General features: G+C 48.4%; 1 protein-coding gene across 1 annotated transcript in view; it reads right to left on the reverse strand.

The window, feature by feature from the left end:
• Positions 1-2063: 2063 nt before the first annotated feature.
• MORN5 (MORN repeat containing 5) overlaps positions 2064-19211 on the reverse strand; it is a 632826-nt gene continuing 615678 nt past the window's right edge. Inside the window, exon 5 of the mRNA XM_050761895.1 lies at positions 2064-2263. Within this exon, the coding sequence (XP_050617852.1) occupies positions 2217-2263 (47 nt within the window). The 3' untranslated portion in view covers positions 2064-2216. The remainder of the gene's footprint in view (positions 2264-19211) is intronic.

The raw sequence follows: 19211 nt of genomic DNA on the forward strand, positions 1-19211 counted from the left end.
GGAGGGAGGTGCAGAGGAGCCTATTTGGAAGATGGGGAAGCATTTAATAGGGTGAAGTTAAAGGAATATGGAATGGGCAGCAGGGCCCCAGCTTCTGCACAAGACTGGGTCTTACAGTGGTTTTGTCAGGCTCCAGAGCTACCTCGTAACCTGAGGAGTGAAAGAGCATCTTTCTGGTGGTTGTCAAATTTCTTTCAGCAGCAGAATCATTTGCTCAAGCTAAAGCTCCTGGTGTGGAGAGCAGAGCTGCCCTGCAGAATGCAGAGGCTTCCCTGGCCTGCTGTGGCCCTGCACAGAAATGAGTTGCTCAGAAACCTCAGCCCATGGTGCACATGAGTCACTGACTGCAGGGCCCCTCTCTTTATTCTATTAGTTTTTAAATCTGCCATCCTGACCCCATTTCTTGCTCCTCATACATCTGCTCTTCCAATCCATTTTCAAATGTTTAGATACATGTGTATCTTTGAAAATATGTGAGTTTAGTTGTGTGTTTCTTTACATGAATGTCCCTTCTGTTTTCAAAATACAGTTTGGAAACCACCAGTGGAGCTCAACTCTATCTACCAAGGTGACTGGCGTCTTGGGGAGAGGTGATCATCCCAAGTCTGCTCCCTGGTGCAGCTGAGAGTGAGCCCAGGCCTCCCTTCCCGCTGCCTCCTGGCTCTGCCCCAGCATGACGCCTCCAGGTCCCTAGTTTGAGATCCAATTTCCTCTCCTGCCTTCCAAGCCTGACTCACTGTTCTGCCTCCACTGGGCAGCCCTGGTGAGCCAGGGGACAGAGCACAGGGGGTGACAGGATCTAGCAACCTCTAAGGAGGAACAGTTAGACAAAGATCCAGGATGCATATGGCCCATGTGTGGCCCTGGAACATGTTGTCGCTTCCTCTTCTGATTTTTAGCTGACAAATGTGACCACCGGGATGATTTTGAGAAACGATTATATGCACCACTAACAAGTTGTTCTTTCAAGCAAACACATGTTGAATACCTACTATGCGCCAGGTCCCTTACTTGTATTATTTAACCACACGGCTACTGTATTGTTTTAAAGCATTATTACAACCATTTTTTATATGATGCCAAAGCCACAATCTTTTTTTTTTTTTTTTTTTTTTTTTTTTTTTGAGACAGAGTTTTGCTCTGTCACCCAGGCTGGAGTACCATGGTGCAATCTCGGCTTACTGCAACTTCCACCTCCCGTGTTCAAGCAATTCTGGTGCCTCAGCCTCCCAAGTAGCTGGCATTACAGGCACATGCCACCATGCCCAGCTAATTTTTGTATTTTTAGTAGAGATGGGGTTTCACTATGTTGGCCAGGCTGGTCTCAAACTCCTGGCCTCATGTGATCTGCCCGCCTTGGCCTCCCAAAGTGCTGGGATTAGAGGCGTGAGCCACCATGCCCAGCCTCCAAAGCCACATTCTTTCTATGGCACCATGCTGATTCTGTGCTTAGGAAATGGGGGAGCTGCCAAGAGGGAAAGACAGGCCTGAGTAATCATTCTTGGGCCTAACAAGCTTGTCCAACCCACCTTATTTGTTGTTGTTGTTTTTCTGTTCTGTTTTGTTTTAGACTTTCAGCAGCCTGAAGCCATGGTTTTTAGTTTCTGTCTCTAGTGATAAGTGGAAAAGAGGGATGAGGAAGGGGCTTCACTGGCCCAACCAGAAACAGAAACTAAGAACCCATGACTGCTGCAGGACTGGGCACAGTGATCAGGTCCTACTGCCCTCTGAGACCAAGCAAGTCACTCTGTCTCTCTGAACTTCAGATTCCTCATCCGCAAAAGCCTTCCCCTTGCAAGGCTGTTTTGAGGAGTGGAGATAATGCACACACACTACCTGCACCGGTTAGTGCTCAATTACGTCTATGTATTATAAAGAGATGGTTCTCAAACGTTCAGATGCATGCAAAATGCTGGGAGTGCAAATTACTGGGCCCCATTCCCAGAGATTCTGATTGGGAGGTCTAGGGTGGGTCCTGGGAATATCTATAGCTCACAATTTTGTCTAGGTGAAATGATGCCCACTGAGAAACAATCTTTTAAGGCAAATACACTTGGGGCCACTGACTGCAGAAAGTCTTTATTCCTAAGTTAAAAGTCAGGTTCTAGAACTACAGCCTGTCCCCCAGGGCAGCCAGTGCCAGCAGGGCAGATGGAAACCTCTGGTGGAGGCAGCCACAGAGTTCACAGCTCGGGCCTGTGACTCAAAATCTCGTCCTAGCCCTTTCGACAGGTACGGGTGATCCACTCGTGCTCGTCATCATCTGCAAGGAAAGAGGAAGAGCTGGTCATGCTTGGTGCTCGCTGGGACCTTCCCTGGCCTGGGGGGTTCCCAGGTGGGGCCTTGGGACTGGGATGGTCTGTGGATGGCCAGTCTGTTTAGCTTTGTGTGGGGAGGAACAGACCTTTCATTTACACTGAATGCCTCGGAGTGCTTGGTCTTGGGGAAATTGAACACAGAAGGGTTTCTAACTGGGTGCTGCTGGTGGAGGCAAGCATGAGACGGTCTGGCCACCCTAAGCTGGACTCATCCTCACAGGCAGAGAGCAGCTGCTTCACAGTTGGGCACTTGCCTGGTCTGACAGCCCACACACGATAGCCCCAGGACAGCGGGTCTAGGCCTTGCTGGTGGTGCTAGGAGACAGAGTCCTGAGGTTTTCATTTCCTTTCTAGGCTCTCCATTCTTGACCCTTTCAAGGACCCATGGTTTCCCCAGGGGACTAACACCCTCTTGTTTACTTCAGGCCTTTCAGTGGGGAATGGAGAGGAGCAGGAGCTCCTGGCTGTGCCCTGAAGGCCCTAAACGCAGTGTCTCCTTAGTTTAATCTTCATGACCAACCACCCAATGGGCAAGCCTTCTCCACCATTTTACAGATGAACAAACAGACGCTCGCAGAGGCCAAGGCACTTGTCCACAGCCACAGGATCAGTATGTGAGAGAGCTCAGACTGGAACCTAGGATTGTCCAGCTATAAAGCCTATGCTGTTTTTTAAACCTCAAATAGAGAGACTTGAATCACATTCTTCAGTCCACAGCATGCTGCCATCATCTCTCTGTACAAGACCCTTCTGTGGATTTACTTTATTTTCATTTTTCCTCCTTTCTCCTCCAAACCCACACTGGGTCCCTCCTCCACCACTACAGGGACTTACTCCAGTGGTGGGATAGAGACTCCTCAAAATGCATGCTGCTCTGTAAAATATGTGCTGTTGTTTTGTGTACAAGTGTGTTTTTAATTTACAGAAATGGCATTGTGCTGTGGCTTTCATTATGTCTCACATTTTTCACTCAAGACCTATTCTTGTTGCTGTGTGTACATCCAGCTCTTTGCTTCTTACTGCTACCTAATATTCCATGCTTGGCTTCCGTCACATTTTCCTCTCTGTGCTGGTGGTGGCTGCGGAGGTTGCCTGCAAGTCCCACTACCAGGAACAATGCTGGGACAAGCGTTCTTGGCCACACCCCTTCATGGATATGTGGAGAATGTCTCTTGGGGTTACATTCCTTCCAGGAGGAGGGTCAATGAGTCCTGCACATCCTTCCTGCAACGTCCTTCCAGCTGCCCATACTCTTTTCACACCACGCTGCCTCCTCCCTGCCTTCCTGCCTTTCCACCTTCCCGCCACTCCTCCCTTCCCTTGGTGCCACTCCCTGCCTTTAACCAGTTCTCCTGAGGGCCAGAGCACTGGAGGAGTTCTTGCCTCCTCTCCTTTCCCTGTGTCTAGCCCAGTGCCTCCTGCCTAAGAGATGGGAGGATAGGTCTGCCTACCCTCCTTGGGTGACAAATGGCAGATGCTTGGGAACAAGGGCACTCCCTGAGAGCTGAAACACAGAGGGCCGGCGGAAAGCTTCATGAATCAGATCCCCTGCTAGGGATGCCTTCCTTTTCTGTGAAAGGCACCAGACCCAGGGCCAGAGAGATGGAAGTTCACAGACAGCCTATGTGTGCTTGGTGCTTTGCAGACACTGTGTCTCATTGGATCTCTGTAACAGCCCAGTCGGGTAGGGGAGAGCCTTGTCCTAAGTCCATCGCCAGTGGATTCAAACCAAGGTTCACCAGGCTCTGCAGCCTGACCTCTCACCCCAGGGCAGATGTGAGCATGTCAGGAGCTGAGACTGCCCCCATATCACTAACCACCTCCCCACCATTTCTTTACATGAGACCTAAGGAAAACAGCTTGCTGCCTGGCACACTCTGGTAAGCAGCCAGTGAGCCTCAGTTTCCTCTGGGGAGGCTGCCTGGGAGTCCCCGCTGAGGCTGGGAAACCCAGGGGTGGGGAAAGCAGCGATGATGTGTCAGCACACAAGGAGTTAAGCGCTGGTGGAGCCCACTTTTGCCACACTGTGAGCAGCCTGGTTGATAATTACAGTTCTGAAGTCTCCAGGCTATTCGAATCAGTGCAGCTGCAACCTCTTCAGCAGTAACCCCTGAAACCAGACAAACTGGGTTTATTGTGCTGAACCAGTCCTCAGGCCCCTCCCTGATCGTTAAAAATTGACAGCAATGGACTTAACAGCCCTCTTCACTACCCCTTTCACTCTCTACCTGGCTGTACAGCCACCAATTTGAATCACAGATGCCTCCCCTCCCAGCAGCTGCTCACCAACCCTCCCTTCGCCTCCCCTGCGCCTCTCTGCGGCTCCCCTGGCCCTGCCACGCCAGGGTGAGGCTGCCGAAGCACATTTCATCAATATTTAAAATGGAATTAAACCTGCAGCTTTGATTAATGCCTCCCAGATCCTGGGAGTTGTGATTACTATTTTGCAAATTGCGATTGTTGGAATATGTTAATATGATTGTCTGAGAACATCTTCACCTTCTCAGATAATTTCTTCCCTTTTTGGTAGGAGGGGAGAGGGAAAGGAGGGAGAAAAAAGATGGGGAAAAAAACACCCCACAAACTCTTTAATCAATTGTAAATTATTACCCTTGGCACAACTGCTGGTGGTGCAGAGAGATGGAAGATTTCTGGTTTGGTGCATTGATCTTAAAAATTTTTGGTCCCTGCTGGCATGGTAATTCCACTCTGGGACACTATCTTAAAGGGATGATCTATTTGTCTCGGAACTATTTAGAATCAGGGAAAAGGAAAATGATGTACATTTCTAAAAATGAGGGAATGATTATTTTGTTGTATGGGCATTCATTTAACAAATAATTATGTACCAGGCATCGTGCTAGATTCAGGGAGTGGATACTGTAAGACACGTGAGGGGATATTTAACAGCTACTGAAAATAATTATTATGAAGTTTGTATAGCAGCATGGGGGAAATGTTTTTGATGTGATAATAAGCAAAAGAAAAATGGCAAGAAGAGACAAGAAATAAAAGTACACATAGTATATCCTATGTAATAACTGTGCACAGAAGAAAAATTAAATTGAAATGTGAATAATAGCCCTGCATAGTGGGACGAGAGTTTCTCTTTCTGCTTTTATTTCCCAAATCTTCTTTCACTAATGGGTATTGACAATAGAAAAAAAAATTAACATAATTATTGGCCTTTGCCAGGCACGGTGGCTCACGCCTGTAATCCCAGCACTTTGGGAGACTGAGGTGGGTGGATCATGACGTCAAGAGATCAAGGCCATCCTGGCCAACGTGGTGAAACCTCATCTCTACAAAAATACAAAAATGAGCCGGGCATGGTGGCAGGCACTCGGGAAGCTGAGGCAGGAGAATCACTTGAGCCGAGGAGGCGGAGGTTGCAGTGAGCCGAGATTGCGCCACTGCACTCCAGCATGGCGACAGAGCAAGACTCTGTCTCAAAAGAAAAAAAAAAAAAAAAAAGTCTGGCTTTTTTCCCACCCTCCAATTTAATGTCTTGGTAACTTCATGCATTTTGTTAATTGAAATAAGATACCTCAGCTGGACGTGGTGGCTCACAACTATATTCCCAACCCTTTGGGAGGCCGAGGTGGACAGGTTGCTTGAGCCTGGGAGTTTTAATCCAGCCTGGGCAACATGGCAAAACCACCTCTCTACAAAAAATAGAAAAATTAGCTGGGCATGGTGGCAAGGGCCTGTGGTTCCAGCTACTCGGGAGGTTGAGGTGAGAGGATCACCTGAGCCTAGGGTGATTGAGGCTGTGGTAAGCTGTGATCGCCTGGGTGACAGAGTTGAGACCCTGTCTCTAAATAAATAAATAAATAAAATAAAAGTTCTAGGTTCCTAGAAATACCAACAGGGTTCTTGAACTCCTGAAAAGCAAAAAGACCTTGCATAAAGATACTGGCAAAAATGCATAAAAATCAGAATATATAAATCCATGCAGGAGAATTCCAAGTAATTTATGTACTCTGTCCTCAAAGAGTTGGAGCACAAATCCCCACTTCTGAAGCATGGCTGTGCGTAGTGACTTTCTTTTTTTTTTTTTTTGAGACGGAGTCTCGCTCTGTCACCCGGGCTGGAGTGCAGTGGCCGGATCTCAGCTCACTGCAAGCTCCGCCTCCCGGGTTCCCGCCATTCTCCTGCCTCAGCCTCCCGAGTAGCTGGGACTACAGGCGCCCGCCACCTCGCCTGGCTAGCTTTTTGTATTTTTTTAGTAGAGACGGTGTTTCACCGTGTTCGCCAGGATGGTCTCGATCTCCTGACCTCGTGATCCGCCCATCTCGGCCTCCCAAAGTGCTGGGATTACAGGCTTGAGCCACCGCGCCCAGCCCGTAGTGACTTTCAAAGAGTACAGTATGGAAAGGGAGGAGGGGAAAGTAACTTTATAATGGAGAAACCTCACAAACACTACCTCAGTCAGGCGACCAAGGTTAACAGCAACATTGGTAAGTCGTGGTGACAGTCTGGACCCTTGATAGGATGGGATGAAAATGACACTTTACTTCTGTGATCTTCCTCCCAAACCCACAACTCCAATCTAATCATGAGAAAAAACATCAGACAGATTCCAGTTGAGGGGCATCCTACAAAATATCTAACCAGTACTCCCCAAAACTGTCACCAAAAACAAGGAAAGCCTAAGAAACAGCTATGCCCCTGTGGAGCCTAAGGAGACAGGATGGGATCCTGGAATAGAAAATGGACATTAGGAAAAGGCATCTGTAAAAAGTATGGGCTTTAGTGAACCATAACATCAATATTAGTTCACTAATTGTGACAGATGTTCCATGAAATGTAAGATAGTCATAACAGGGAAATTGAGTGTGGGGTGTATTAACAACTGTGTAGTATCTTTGCGAGAATTCTGTTAATTTAACTGCTTTCAAATAAACAGTTTAAGAAATACATGAAAATCTAGAGCGCTCCCTAAAAGGTGAGATTCTCATGTTCTCTAAGAGGAGTGGACATCCCTTCACAGACCCAGACATCCAGATTGACATCATTCACTCCTTTTTCTTTTTTTCTTTTTTTTTTTTTTTTGAGACGGAGTCTCGCTCTGTCACCCAGGCTGGAGTTTAGTGGCGTGATCTCAGCTCACTGCAAGCTCCGCTTTCTGGGTTCACGCCATTCTCCTGCCTCAGCCTCCCAAGTAGCTGGGCTAACTTTTTGTATTTTTAGTAGAGACAGGGGTTCGCCATGTTAGCCAGGATGGTCTCAATCTCCTGACCTCATGATCCGCCCGCCTTGGCCTCCCACACTCCCTTTTCTTTCATGGTCCCCTCAGATCACAATTTTTGAATCTATACTTGTGTTTTTTTTTTTTTTTTTGAGATGGAGTTTTTGCTCTGTCGCCCAGGCTGGAGTACAGTGACGCAATCTCGACTCACTGCAGCCTCCATCTCACGGGTTCAAGAAATTCTCCTGCCTCAGCCTCCCAAATAACTGGGATTACAGGTGTGCGCCACCATGCCTGGCTAATTTTTGTATTTTTAGTAGAGATGGGGTTTCTCCATGTTGGCCAGGCTGGTTTCAAACTTCTGACCTCAGGTGATCCACTGCCTCAGCCTCTTAAAGTGCTGGGATTACAGGCATGGGCCACCGCGCCCCGCTTGAATATTTTCTTATATAATGTTTTTCTCTCCCATTAGACTGTAAGCTCTCGATGCAGGGACCATGTCTGATTTGTTGACCACTAGACCCAGCATACAGTAGGCGCTTATAAATGCTCTCTCAGATGAAATCTGGAATAAGCCTTTTTCATTCTGACTTGTGTCAGTTGCCATCAACAAACATTTCCCATGCACCCCCTTCTCGGTATCTAGGTCTCAACTCAAATGTCACCTTCTCAATGACCCTAATCTAACTGCCTCCACTCCCAGTCACTCCATCTTGTCTTCATTTTATTTTCTCCATAACATAAGCCACTCTCTGCATATGTATTTGTTTACGTGCATGTTGTCTGTTTCCCCATCCAGACTATAAGCTCCAGTGAGACCAGGAGCCCTGCCTGCTTGTTCACTACGATATCCCGGTGCTTAGGAGAGCATCTGGCACATAGTAGGTTCTCAGTTGATAGCTTTTGAATTAATGAATGAATTGGCAAGCCCAATTCTGTGGCCAGCCCTGTGGCCAGTGCTAGGGACAGATGGGACCGAGACCAGCAGCGAGTGCGGCCAGGACCCAGGTGCACTTGAGGGTTAGGTCTGTCTACCTTTGGGGCTGAACAATGTCTTTATTCTGGTTCTGAAGCTTTGGAAGTGACCTTGCTGCCACCTGCATGCCCTGCACTCATAGGTCATTAGGATAACTGGGCTTTTTATAGAGAAGAAAAGAAACGTACTGCAAGAGAGACCCCAAATCTGACTATGGGCTACCGCAATGAAAAACTTCCCTGAAAAGGCTCCCCACTTCTCTGCCTGGCCTTCAAGGTTGCCAGGTCCCCCTACTTCCCAGGCCTGCTTCCCAGGCCTGCTTCCCTCCCCGCTTCCCTCCCAGCTCCCCTCACACTATAAAATGCAGTAGTCCATGTGCATGCTCACCAGTGCCTCTGTGCCTTTGCATATGCTGTTCCCAAGGGACCACCCTTCCTCCTTCAGGACCTAGTTTGGGTTCAGGGCCTCTCGGAGCACAAGAGAGGCCCAAGGTACCTTCCATTTTGTAGTATTAGTGTATACAAAATTGAAGACAGGCCTAAGCAAGGTGATAACAATTACAGAATAGTTTAAACATTTACATTTGACAAATTGCTACTTTTTTTTTTTTTTTTTTTTTTTTTTGAGACAAAGTCTTACTCTGTCACTAGGCTGGAGTGCAGTGGCGCAATCTCGGCTCACTGCAACCTCTGCCTCCCAAGTTCAAGTGATTCTCCTGCCTCAGTTTCCCGCGTAGCTGGGACTACAGGCATGCACCACCACGCCTGGCTAATTTTTGTATTTTTAGTAGAGATGGGGTTTCACCATGTTGGCCAGGATGGTCTAGATCTCTTGACCTCATGATCCACCCGCCTTGGCCTCCCACAATGTTAGGATTACAGGGGTGAGCCACAGCGCCCGGCTGACAAATTGCTACTTTTAACACAAACAACCAAATGTAATATGAGTGTGTTATTCTAGGATTTCTTCCAAAAAAGTGTAAGTTCACAGCGTGCTGAAGGCACTATGGTCAGGAAAAGGGGTGTGAATTTTGAGTTGTCTGATGAACAGGGTTTTCCTTCAGTCCGTCACAGTCCACACTTAAAGGCCCCATGAATGTGTGGGCTGGGCCTCATACCCTCTTGGCTGTCCCCTACCCCCACAGACCCCACCTGGACGTCAGCCTTCCCTGAGCCGAGGTCACAGTGTTGGACGTGGTCACCCCCTCCAGCCTGGGGCAGCCCTGTACCATTTACCTTTGATCGTCAGGGCCCAGCACAGATCCAGCACTCAGAAAGCATTTCATAAATACATGGTGAATAATGAATAAAGAAATGTAAATTTGGGGACATAAAAGCAATAGGTTTACCCTGTGGGGTTTTGACAAAGGGGGAAGAATTTCTTCCCCACCCTGGGCAAACGGAGCTCGTGAGAAGGCAAGGCAGGCATGCCAATGGCAAGTTCAAGGCCGCCAGCTGCTGGTTCCTTTTGTGACTTGAGGCAATAGATTGAGCAGCCCTACTACCTGGAGAGGCTGGGTTGTGTGGGGTCATACCTGGGCACTAACCCCACTCAGGAAGTTCAAAGTCTGGCTGGCCTGGGACTTGTCTCTCAGTGAAGGCGGGGAGGAACTGACCTGTACAGGGCACAGCTGTGCTGGGCCTGCTGAGCTGTGCCCAGGTCACCGGGTGACATTAGTGCAGCCTGCAGATCAGTGCAGAGCTGGGGGAAAAAGAGATCCTGAAAGTCTCAGAACAGCTGCATGGAAATACCAGCTCTTCAGAGGGTTAGCAGGGAGGGGGCAGTGTGGTGTGATGGTTAAGAACTTGGGCATTGGAACTCTGTGCCACGAGTTTACAGACCTTGAGCAAGTGGCCTCACACCTCACTTGGTCTCATTTCCTCATCTACAAAGATGCCTGCCTTGAAGGCTTGCATGAGGACCAAGTGAGATCATTCCTAAAAAAGGTTAGCACAGCACTTGGTGCACAGGAAATGCCAAAAACCAAAAGAAACGCCAGAAGTTATCTTGTGAAGGTGGGATTTCAGGGTTCATGTGGCAACACAGCAAAGACTGGAAGGAGTTCTGGAGCAGAACAAGCCTGGATCCGATGCTGAGCCACTGACTCGCTGGGTCATTTTGGGCATGTCACTCCCATCTCTGAGTCACGCTCCTCGTCTTTGCAGCAGGTTTCACCAGACTTTCTGCAGAGGGCAGAGTGAGGACTGACCAGGATGAACAGCACTCGGTGGGCACCCAGGAATGGAAGCTACAATCACCATTGTGATGGGTCTTTCATTCCCAAACTGGATGCCTGTAGGGGAGCATCCTTAAGGGACTCGCTCAGGACACCCCCAGGACTTCTGGTTCCCTGCCAGGATGGAGGGGGGAGCCTATGGGAGGAGGAGGCCTTCACATGAGGACCAGTGCCATAAGGATCAAGGGCCATGGCTCAGCTAATAATTTTTGTTCAAAGCCAGCAGGGCAAGCCAGGGCAGACGAGCCCAGGGAAGGCAAGCAGGCAGATTGGGGTCACTGCACACCCACAGGCTGGGCTCTGCCTGCTCTTGGCACGCCTTTGGGCTGGGCACACCTGCGGTTACCGCTGCTATGCAGCTCCCACCCTATGTGAGTGAGGAGGCTGGGATGGGGACTAGAGAAGGGAGGAGACCAAGAGGAAACAAAGCGTCTGCCTTGGGAGAGTGGCAGAGCTCACACTGGCCAGGCACTTAGGAGGTGCCCAGCTCCGCGTGTATGTCGGGGGCTACATTCTTCCTCTCCTCAGTGAGTGAGATGGAGCTGTCTCCAATTATGATGAGGAAACTGAGGGGTGAAATGATTTGCCCCAATTCCTTCCATCAGGGCAGAGGGAAGGGCTCAGTGTGTCTGGCACCAGAGTCATGCTCGGAGAAGCTGCGAGTGTGTGCACAGACACAGGTGTGTGTATTTCCATCCAACTGCTCTCACACCAGCATAAGCATGAAGAGATGTGTGTGTGAGTGTGGGAGTGGCTGCAGCTGAGGGGAGGTGTGCACATGGTGTGTGGCTCATGCAACTGGCTGAATGTGGCAGGATGTGAGTCCCTAAAGTCTCAGTGTGTATCTTCACATGCAGAGGGCAGAGGCACTTCCAACCCAGGAAGCCCAGGGTTCATGCCAGAGACAGCCCAGGGCTCATGCCGAATGCCAGGGTGGCAGTGAGCACAGGGCTGGGCCAGGCCTTGGAGGAAGGAAGCTTCTGTCATAGGGGCTGTCATCTTTTGGGGGGTCTAGGCCCATCCTCAGAGGACTCCAGGCTGGGATCGGGGGTACATTGCAAAGCAGGCTCCCCAGCTTGTGGGCACCCATGGGTCCCATCCATCGCCCTGCCACACCCTCTGTGCAAATGCAGCCTACATGAACTGGTGGGGCAGGGCCACGGCAGTGCCACAGTGAGGGCAGCAATGCCCAGGCATCCCCATCACCACTCCCGACAAGAAAGAGGCTTTGAACTTTGCTGGCAGTGGTGGTGGCCAGAGGCCAAGACCACCGCATTGTCAATATTGACTGAGGAGTCATTGCCTAGGCAAAGCCCGCCACAGGGCAGGGAGGTGGAAGGCCTTGGGGCTGCTCTGGCTTTTCCCCATAGAAGAGCATCTTCTGGGCTGGGCAGAGGGCTGGGCCAAGCACCCACAAGCTTCTTAAGGCCTATTCAAATGTAAAAGGCTTAGAAAAAGATGATTGGCTCTAAATAGAAAAAAAGAGAAACTACAAAACTGAAATTAATAAATGTTATAATTAATGCATTCAGACTTAATTATTAAATTTAGAAATCAAAACAATTTTATTACACTTGACATCCATTTGTAGGCTCAATTTCCTCATTTTTTGAGAATTCTCCAGTATGCATGACTCTCAGGAAATCATGGCCAATTGTTGAAGACTCGTAGTAAAGCAGTTTACCAAGCAACAGCAAAATTTGTATATTTAATGTGGGATTTATATTTCGTGTGGATACACTTTGTTTTAATATGTGGAAATAATGGAGGTGGGGTCTCCAAGATTAGGCCTAAGGCTGGATTTAGGACTATCACTGGGATGGGGCTAAGTCAGGGCAAGGAATATAGCTGCCTCATATTAGGAAGCACTTCCGTGAGCAAGGTGCCATGCCTGCCATCATGCAATCCTCATTAACACCTCTGTGTATGCACAGCTTGTGTTATCTCAGGTAGGAGCCTTAGGTGCTTTAGTTGATGGGTGAGGGGGAAAGTTCCCATAGTCATAATGACCCTTGGAAATCTCTTAGGAAGGTCCCGTGCTGGAGATGGACATCTCACTAAGTGCCACACAGCCAGACTTCTTATTTTTTAAAATGTTTTATAGACAGGGGGGCTCTCTCTGTCACCCAGGCTATAGTGCATGGTATGATCATGGCTCACTGCAGCCTCTGAACTCTGGGCTCAACAGATCCTCCTACCTCAGCTTCCCGGGTTGCTGAACTCCAGGCGTGCCACCACCCCTGACTAATTTTAAAAAATCTTTTTTGTAGAGACGGGGTCTCAGATTGTTGTCCAGGCTGGTCTTGAACTCCTGGCTTCAAGCAGTCCTCCCACCTTAGCCTCCTAAGGTGCTGGGATTACAGGCACATGACGCTTGGCCCACAAAGACAGTCTTCTGACAATTGTTAGAAAGTTTGTCTTGCTGTTAAGGTCCAGATGCATATGAGTAGTGTTTATGGGTGACGCTGATCAAAACATACATATCAGTTGCCTCCTTAGTGCAGTAGGTAGCGCTCAGTCTCATAAAACATACATATCTTTTTTTTTTTTTTTTGCAGATGGAGTCTTGCTCTGTCACCCAGGCTGGAGAGCAGTGGTGTGATCTTGGCTTATTGCAGCCTCCATTTCCCAGGTTCAAGTGATTCTCCTATCTCAGCCTCCTGAGTAGCTGGGATTACAGGCACCTGCCACCACATCTGGCTAATTTTTGTATTTTTAGTAGAGGTGGAGTTTCATCATGTTGGCCAAGCTGGTCTTGAACTCCTGACCTCAAGTGATCCGCCCACCTCAGTCTCCCAAAGTGCTAGGATTACAGGTGTAAGACACCGCGTCCAGGTACATATCTTTAAATGCTAGAATCATCCTCCGTGGCAAGGTGCTCCCAGGACAGGAGGCACACAGGGATGGAGATGACTGATGTAGTGTCCTCACATTTGCTGCAGAACACGTGTGTGCTGAATGGAGAGGGGATGCAAAATCACCAAGACTGTTGATGTTGCTGTTCCTCCTGCTTCCTAGTGCCCCCTTTTCTTTTTGAGCATTTATAATTGAATCCACGTTCACTAAACATGTCCATGACGCCTAGCTGCTGTCCTAAGGCAGTTCAGAGGAACCAAGTGCCATGGCCAAGGTCACTCTATTGGCCTGACCCCACAGCCTCTGCTTTGACCCTCTGCTCCTTTTGGCCCCTAATCCCTGGCTGCATGTGGATGACGGACTGAAGGGGCCCTGGCAGACAGGAGCCTGTTGTCCAGTCGTCAAATGTTGAGGGCTGAATTAAGACTAGAGCAGTGACAACAGTCAGCAGGGGTGTTAAGGAGGAATCTGCAGAAGTCTGTGACAGACCAGAACTCACTGAATCCTCACAGCAGTCGTGGAAAGACAATGTCGTTACCTCTTTTACAGGGGAGGCTACTGAGGCTCAGAGATGAAGGTGTCTGCCCGAGCTCACCCAGCTCATGTGAGTGGGTGCAGGGTGATAGCCAAGTCTGTCTTTGGAGCTGCAGCCTTGACTTCTACTCACTTCCCTGAGGAACCTTTCTGCAACTCCCGTCTTTACTCCTCACCATCTGAAGGACTGAAGCTAAACTCCCTAACCTGCTATTCAAGGCTCTCTCCAGCCCACACTGGGTCCCTCTGCCTTGAATGCCCCACTGTAGACCCATTCCTCCACACTCATCAAAGTCTAGTCTGAGGCCTCCTTGACACCTTCCCCATTCCCCAACACACAAGCCTTCTCAGTTGCTCCATCTGGAGCACCCTGTACCCCTGTGTCTTTCTGGGCCTTTGCCCATATTGCTCCTTCCCTTCCATGCAGCAGAATCCACCTCTCATCCTTTTAGGCCTTGCCAAACTCCACCTTTTCCAGGACAGCATCTGGACTGCTTCTCTGTGTGTGTAGCACACTGTGAATGTAGCCCCTGGTGCCACTGAAATAGGGATACTCCCAGTTTTCTGGAAAGAATCTCATATTCAATATTTAAAATTAAACATCGTAGGGAATATAGAATTGTGTTGGACTGCTTCCTATGCTTTTTAATGGTTTATGTTATTTTGATTCCTAAGCTATATTTTGAGGGGTGGGAGTTTCTTTACAGTCTTTCGAACATTTACGCTCCCTAAAGGGTCCAGGCCTCTATCTGGAGAATACCCACCCCAGTCTTGTGACTGTCTATTTATGTATATGTTCCCCCTAGCCCTACACTGGTTTTGGTGTGGGGGGTAGCAGGCACTGGGTCTGATCCCCAAGTGAAACCATGGTGGATGCAGGGGCTCAACAAAGGCCTGTGTCAAGGGGGAACTTAGGGGGCCTAAGGCTCTAGGTGCATAAGAAATTATGAGGATGATGGGGACACGTCCATAACAGAATGCCAGGGGCTAGGCAGAGAGATCAGAAAACCACAGTCCTTAGTCCAGTCTTGAAATTAGAGTTAAAAGCAGATGGGAGGAGGCCAGACTGCAGTTTGCCATGGTAACACTGGCTCCTCCCTTTGGGATGTGGAGTTAAGGAGGCCCCTGCTTTTCACCTTTTCATCCTGGGTGTAAAAGGATCACGACTGTGATTGTCAACATGCACCAGGTGCTTCTTTTGGGCCAGCCGTTGTTCTTGCTGGAGTGTGTCATCTCACCTCATGCATGTCATCTCACCTCATGCATGTCATCTCACTTCAGGCCACAGCCCTGGAAGGGGGGTCTATTTCTGTCCTCATTTTTTCAGGAGAAGAAACTGAAGCTCAGAGAAGTTAAGGGCCTAGCTCAAGGTCACACAGCTGGTGAGTGGCAGAGTTGGGATCTGCCTGCAGATCTGGCTGGCTCTCAATACCTGCCTGTGACCCTGTCTGCGTCTCCTGGTCCTGAGGGGTTTCAGTCAACGGTGCTGAGTTCCAGAGTCTGGGCTGAGGAAGAGAGTAGGCTCCAGCCCCATAGGGTCTGGCTTTCCACTCACTTCTATTAAAGGAGACAAAACAAATCATTACAGTGCTGGCCTGGGTTGACTCCAACAATGGAAGGGGAAGCTGTGTTCTTCGAATGCCTCCAGGAGGCTGCCATGTGGGGGTCGGAGGGTGGCAGGGGAGGAATTGTACCAAAATCTGATGGGCGCCATGGCTGGAAGGGGAATTTCCAGGGCCTTTGGAACTGGGGTGGGGAGAGAGGATGGCAATGGGCAATTCCTGCAGTCCAGGGAGAGGCGGCAAGCTGGGCAGGCTGTTATTCCTAGAGCAAAGGTCTTGACAGGGATCTATGGATGCCTTCCAAGTGGCCAATCCCGCCCTCTGTAGGCAAAATTCTGTTTGTGAATTCAAGTGTATTTCTCTGGGGAGAGGTCTGTAGCTGGGCCTAGATTCTCAGAAAGGTTCATGGTTCAGAAAAGGCCACAGCATATTTTGTCAGTTCAGAGCATGGCCTCCGGTGTCAGAGGGACCTGGGTTCACACCCTGGTTCCTCCCTTTACTAGCTGCTTGATTGTCAGTAAATAACTTACTCCCTGAGCCTCAGTTTCCGCATCTGCCAAATACGAATAATGGTCTATTCCTCAAAGAACTGGGATGTGGTAAGTCCCTGGCACCGTGGAGGCATTCGATACTCATAACTTTCCTTCCTACCCCTTTTGCTTACAACAAATGCCCGTCTGCTGGCAGGGACGTGTGATTGGTGCGGGCATTTGATTTGGCAGTTACAGCGTATTATCCCTCCACAAAGCCTTCATTATGGTGCTGCTAACAACACTGCAGATAAAGCATGGATGTCCCTGCGTGCCAGCCTCCAGGTGATTATAACATTTCGGTAAATTGCCTTTTGTCTCGCTAGAGGGATGACAGCAGGAGGGGGCTGTGGGGGAGTCTTACTCGGCCATTTTGCAGAAACCGCAAGGGAAGCACTGTGGCAAGGTAGCCTGGGTTTGCAGAAGGAGTTCCAGCCAGCAGTGGGAAACCAGGGTACCAGCCCTGGCTCTACCACAGTTACAGGCTGTGTGGGGCTGGACACGTGATTTGCCCTCTCTGGGTCTCAGATTTCTCATCTGTCAGGGGAAGGCAGTGGCTTCAAGATTAGGGGAGTCTTGGTTTGTCAGTGTCATTGAAAGACTTGTTCATTGGCCGGGAGCGATGGCTTACACCTGTAATCCCAGCACTTTGGGAGGCCGAGGTGGGCAGATCATGAGGTCAGGAGATCAAGACCATCCTGGCTAACACGGTGAAATCCTGTCTCTACTAAAAATACAAAAAGTTAGCCAGGCTTGGTGGTGGGTGCCTGTAGTCCCAGCTATTGGGGAGGCTGAGGCAGGAGAATGGCCTGAACCCAGGAGGCGGAGCTTGCAGTGAGCTGAGATTGCGTCACTGCACTCCAGCCTGGGCGAAAGAGCGAGACTCTGTCTCAAAGGGGAAAAAAAAAAAGAAAGACTTGTTCATTGGCCAATTTTTGAGCAAGAAAGTGGGCAGAGAACTATCTGCAACCTTACACTCTTTGGATGTGTACTTTTTATATCTCTATAAACTATAGGGCTGCTAGGGAGGCCCTCGGTTCTTTCTTTCTTTCGCTAGTAAACTCCAACTTTTCATTCAAAGTCAGCTCTAACATTATCTTTAGCTTTGAAGTCAGCTGGACCTGGCTGGCTTCCAATTCCAGCTCTGCCACTTGCTATCAGTTTGACTTTGGGCAGGCATTTCACCTTTCCTCAGTTTCATCATCTGTAAAGTGGGAATAACAAGGATAACGACTTTGCGGGATTACTGTGGAGATTAAATAAAATAAAATATATGTAAAGGGCTTAGACCAGTGCCTGGAACACAGTAAGAAGTTGGCAAATGCTGGCTATTATTATTATCCTGCTTTATCACTCTATCAAATAGAATATAGACACCTTTGTATAGCAATAGATCTATTTCTTCACTGCCATTTTAAAATGATTGCATTGTATTCTATATTAAGAATAAACTATATGTTATTTAACCAGTCCTTTCCTATTGGACACTGGGGATGTTTCCAGTTTTCAACTGTCTAAACAATGTCAGAGAAAAATTAGGAAACTAAAGTGGTCTTTCTTCTCTACGTGTTCACTGTGCTGCTTAAATTTCACCCTTTTCTAAAGCTGGGTGGAGAGCAGATAAACCTCACGTCTGGGAGCTTTTCGTCCATGCCTCTTTCAACAGATGATCTTGGAGCTGGCCAGAAGTGGAAAGTGGGAAACCTGGGGAGGCAGGTGAGCCTGAGTGTGAATTCAGGCTCCTGCCAAATTTCCTGGAGAGATTCTTGAACCCTACTGAGCCTCAGTTTCCTCATTGTCAAACAGGGATCACATGAGTACTCCCTACCCCTTGGTTGAGGGTCTGGTGCATGGCAAAAGCTCAGTCATCGTTAGCTGTCACCACCACCATCATCGCCATCTTCTTCATGATTCTAGTGGTGGCAGCCGAGTCACATAAGCCAGGTTACTTTTCAGACCCCAATTCACACCCCTTATTCCCATTGTCCATTTAATGGAGTGTGCATTCAAATGAGGCTTGTGGTTTTGATTTTAAATTCTGTCTGGAACCCACAGGTTCAAACGCAAAAGGGCGCTTTCTGCAAATAATCACTGGTGTGTGATATTTTTAAGAAGCCAAAGCCATTGTTTCTGATTGAAGGAAAGTTGGTGCTATTTTGAAGAGCAGCACGATTAAGCGGTGGCGTTATCTCTTTAACCATTGGGAATTATACGCTGTTTGAAAGATTTGTGAGCTCTAGGACATTTGCCAGATGTGCTTGATTCGACATTTCAGACAACAAAGGGGATAATGTTGGCGGGAATCTTGATGGCATTTCTGATGATCAGGATATTCTTTGAGGATGGTACTGAGACCTTTCGGGGAAGAATTTCAGCTTTTTACATAAACTAATTTGGGATGCTCACTCTCTGTCTTCCACAAAGCAAATTTAGTTTATTGTTAGTTGTATATGTTAAAATGGTTACGAGGGTTTTTTCTTTGAATATTAATAATGTGTCTTTCATCTGAGACACTCTCATGGGGTATCATTAATTGGGAGGAGGGAGTAAAGATTAGTAGTACAGTTCTTTTGCAAATGATTACTACTAGTAACATTGAGGCAAGTAACAGCCCCATGAAAGAGATACTCATACAAACTGCCAGCGAGGCTCTAGCTTATCCTTCCTAAGAGGAGTGACAGGGACGTGTAGGAGGGGGAAGGGCTAGAGTTAGTCTCCCAATTTCCCATCGTAATCGTAGTAAAGGCCATTCACCCAAATAGCTCCAAATGCTTCTTTATTAGCTCACAGTGTATAAAGGACCCTTTTCCAAATGAAGTAGCATCTGATTGTGGGGACTGTGGTGTTTTTGTCTTAAAGCTCTAAGATGGACCGTTTCATTCACTTGGGAACCTTACTGAGCTCCCACTGGGTGCCAGGAACTGTGCTTGGTGGAGGAACAACTATGAATCAGACATGCCCCTATCTAGAGAGGAGATAGAGGAATACAGAATAAACCAGAACCACGA

Source organism: Macaca thibetana, chromosome 15 (assembly GCF_024542745.1).
Source record: "Macaca thibetana thibetana isolate TM-01 chromosome 15, ASM2454274v1, whole genome shotgun sequence".
Classification (NCBI taxonomy): Eukaryota; Metazoa; Chordata; class Mammalia; order Primates; family Cercopithecidae; genus Macaca; species Macaca thibetana.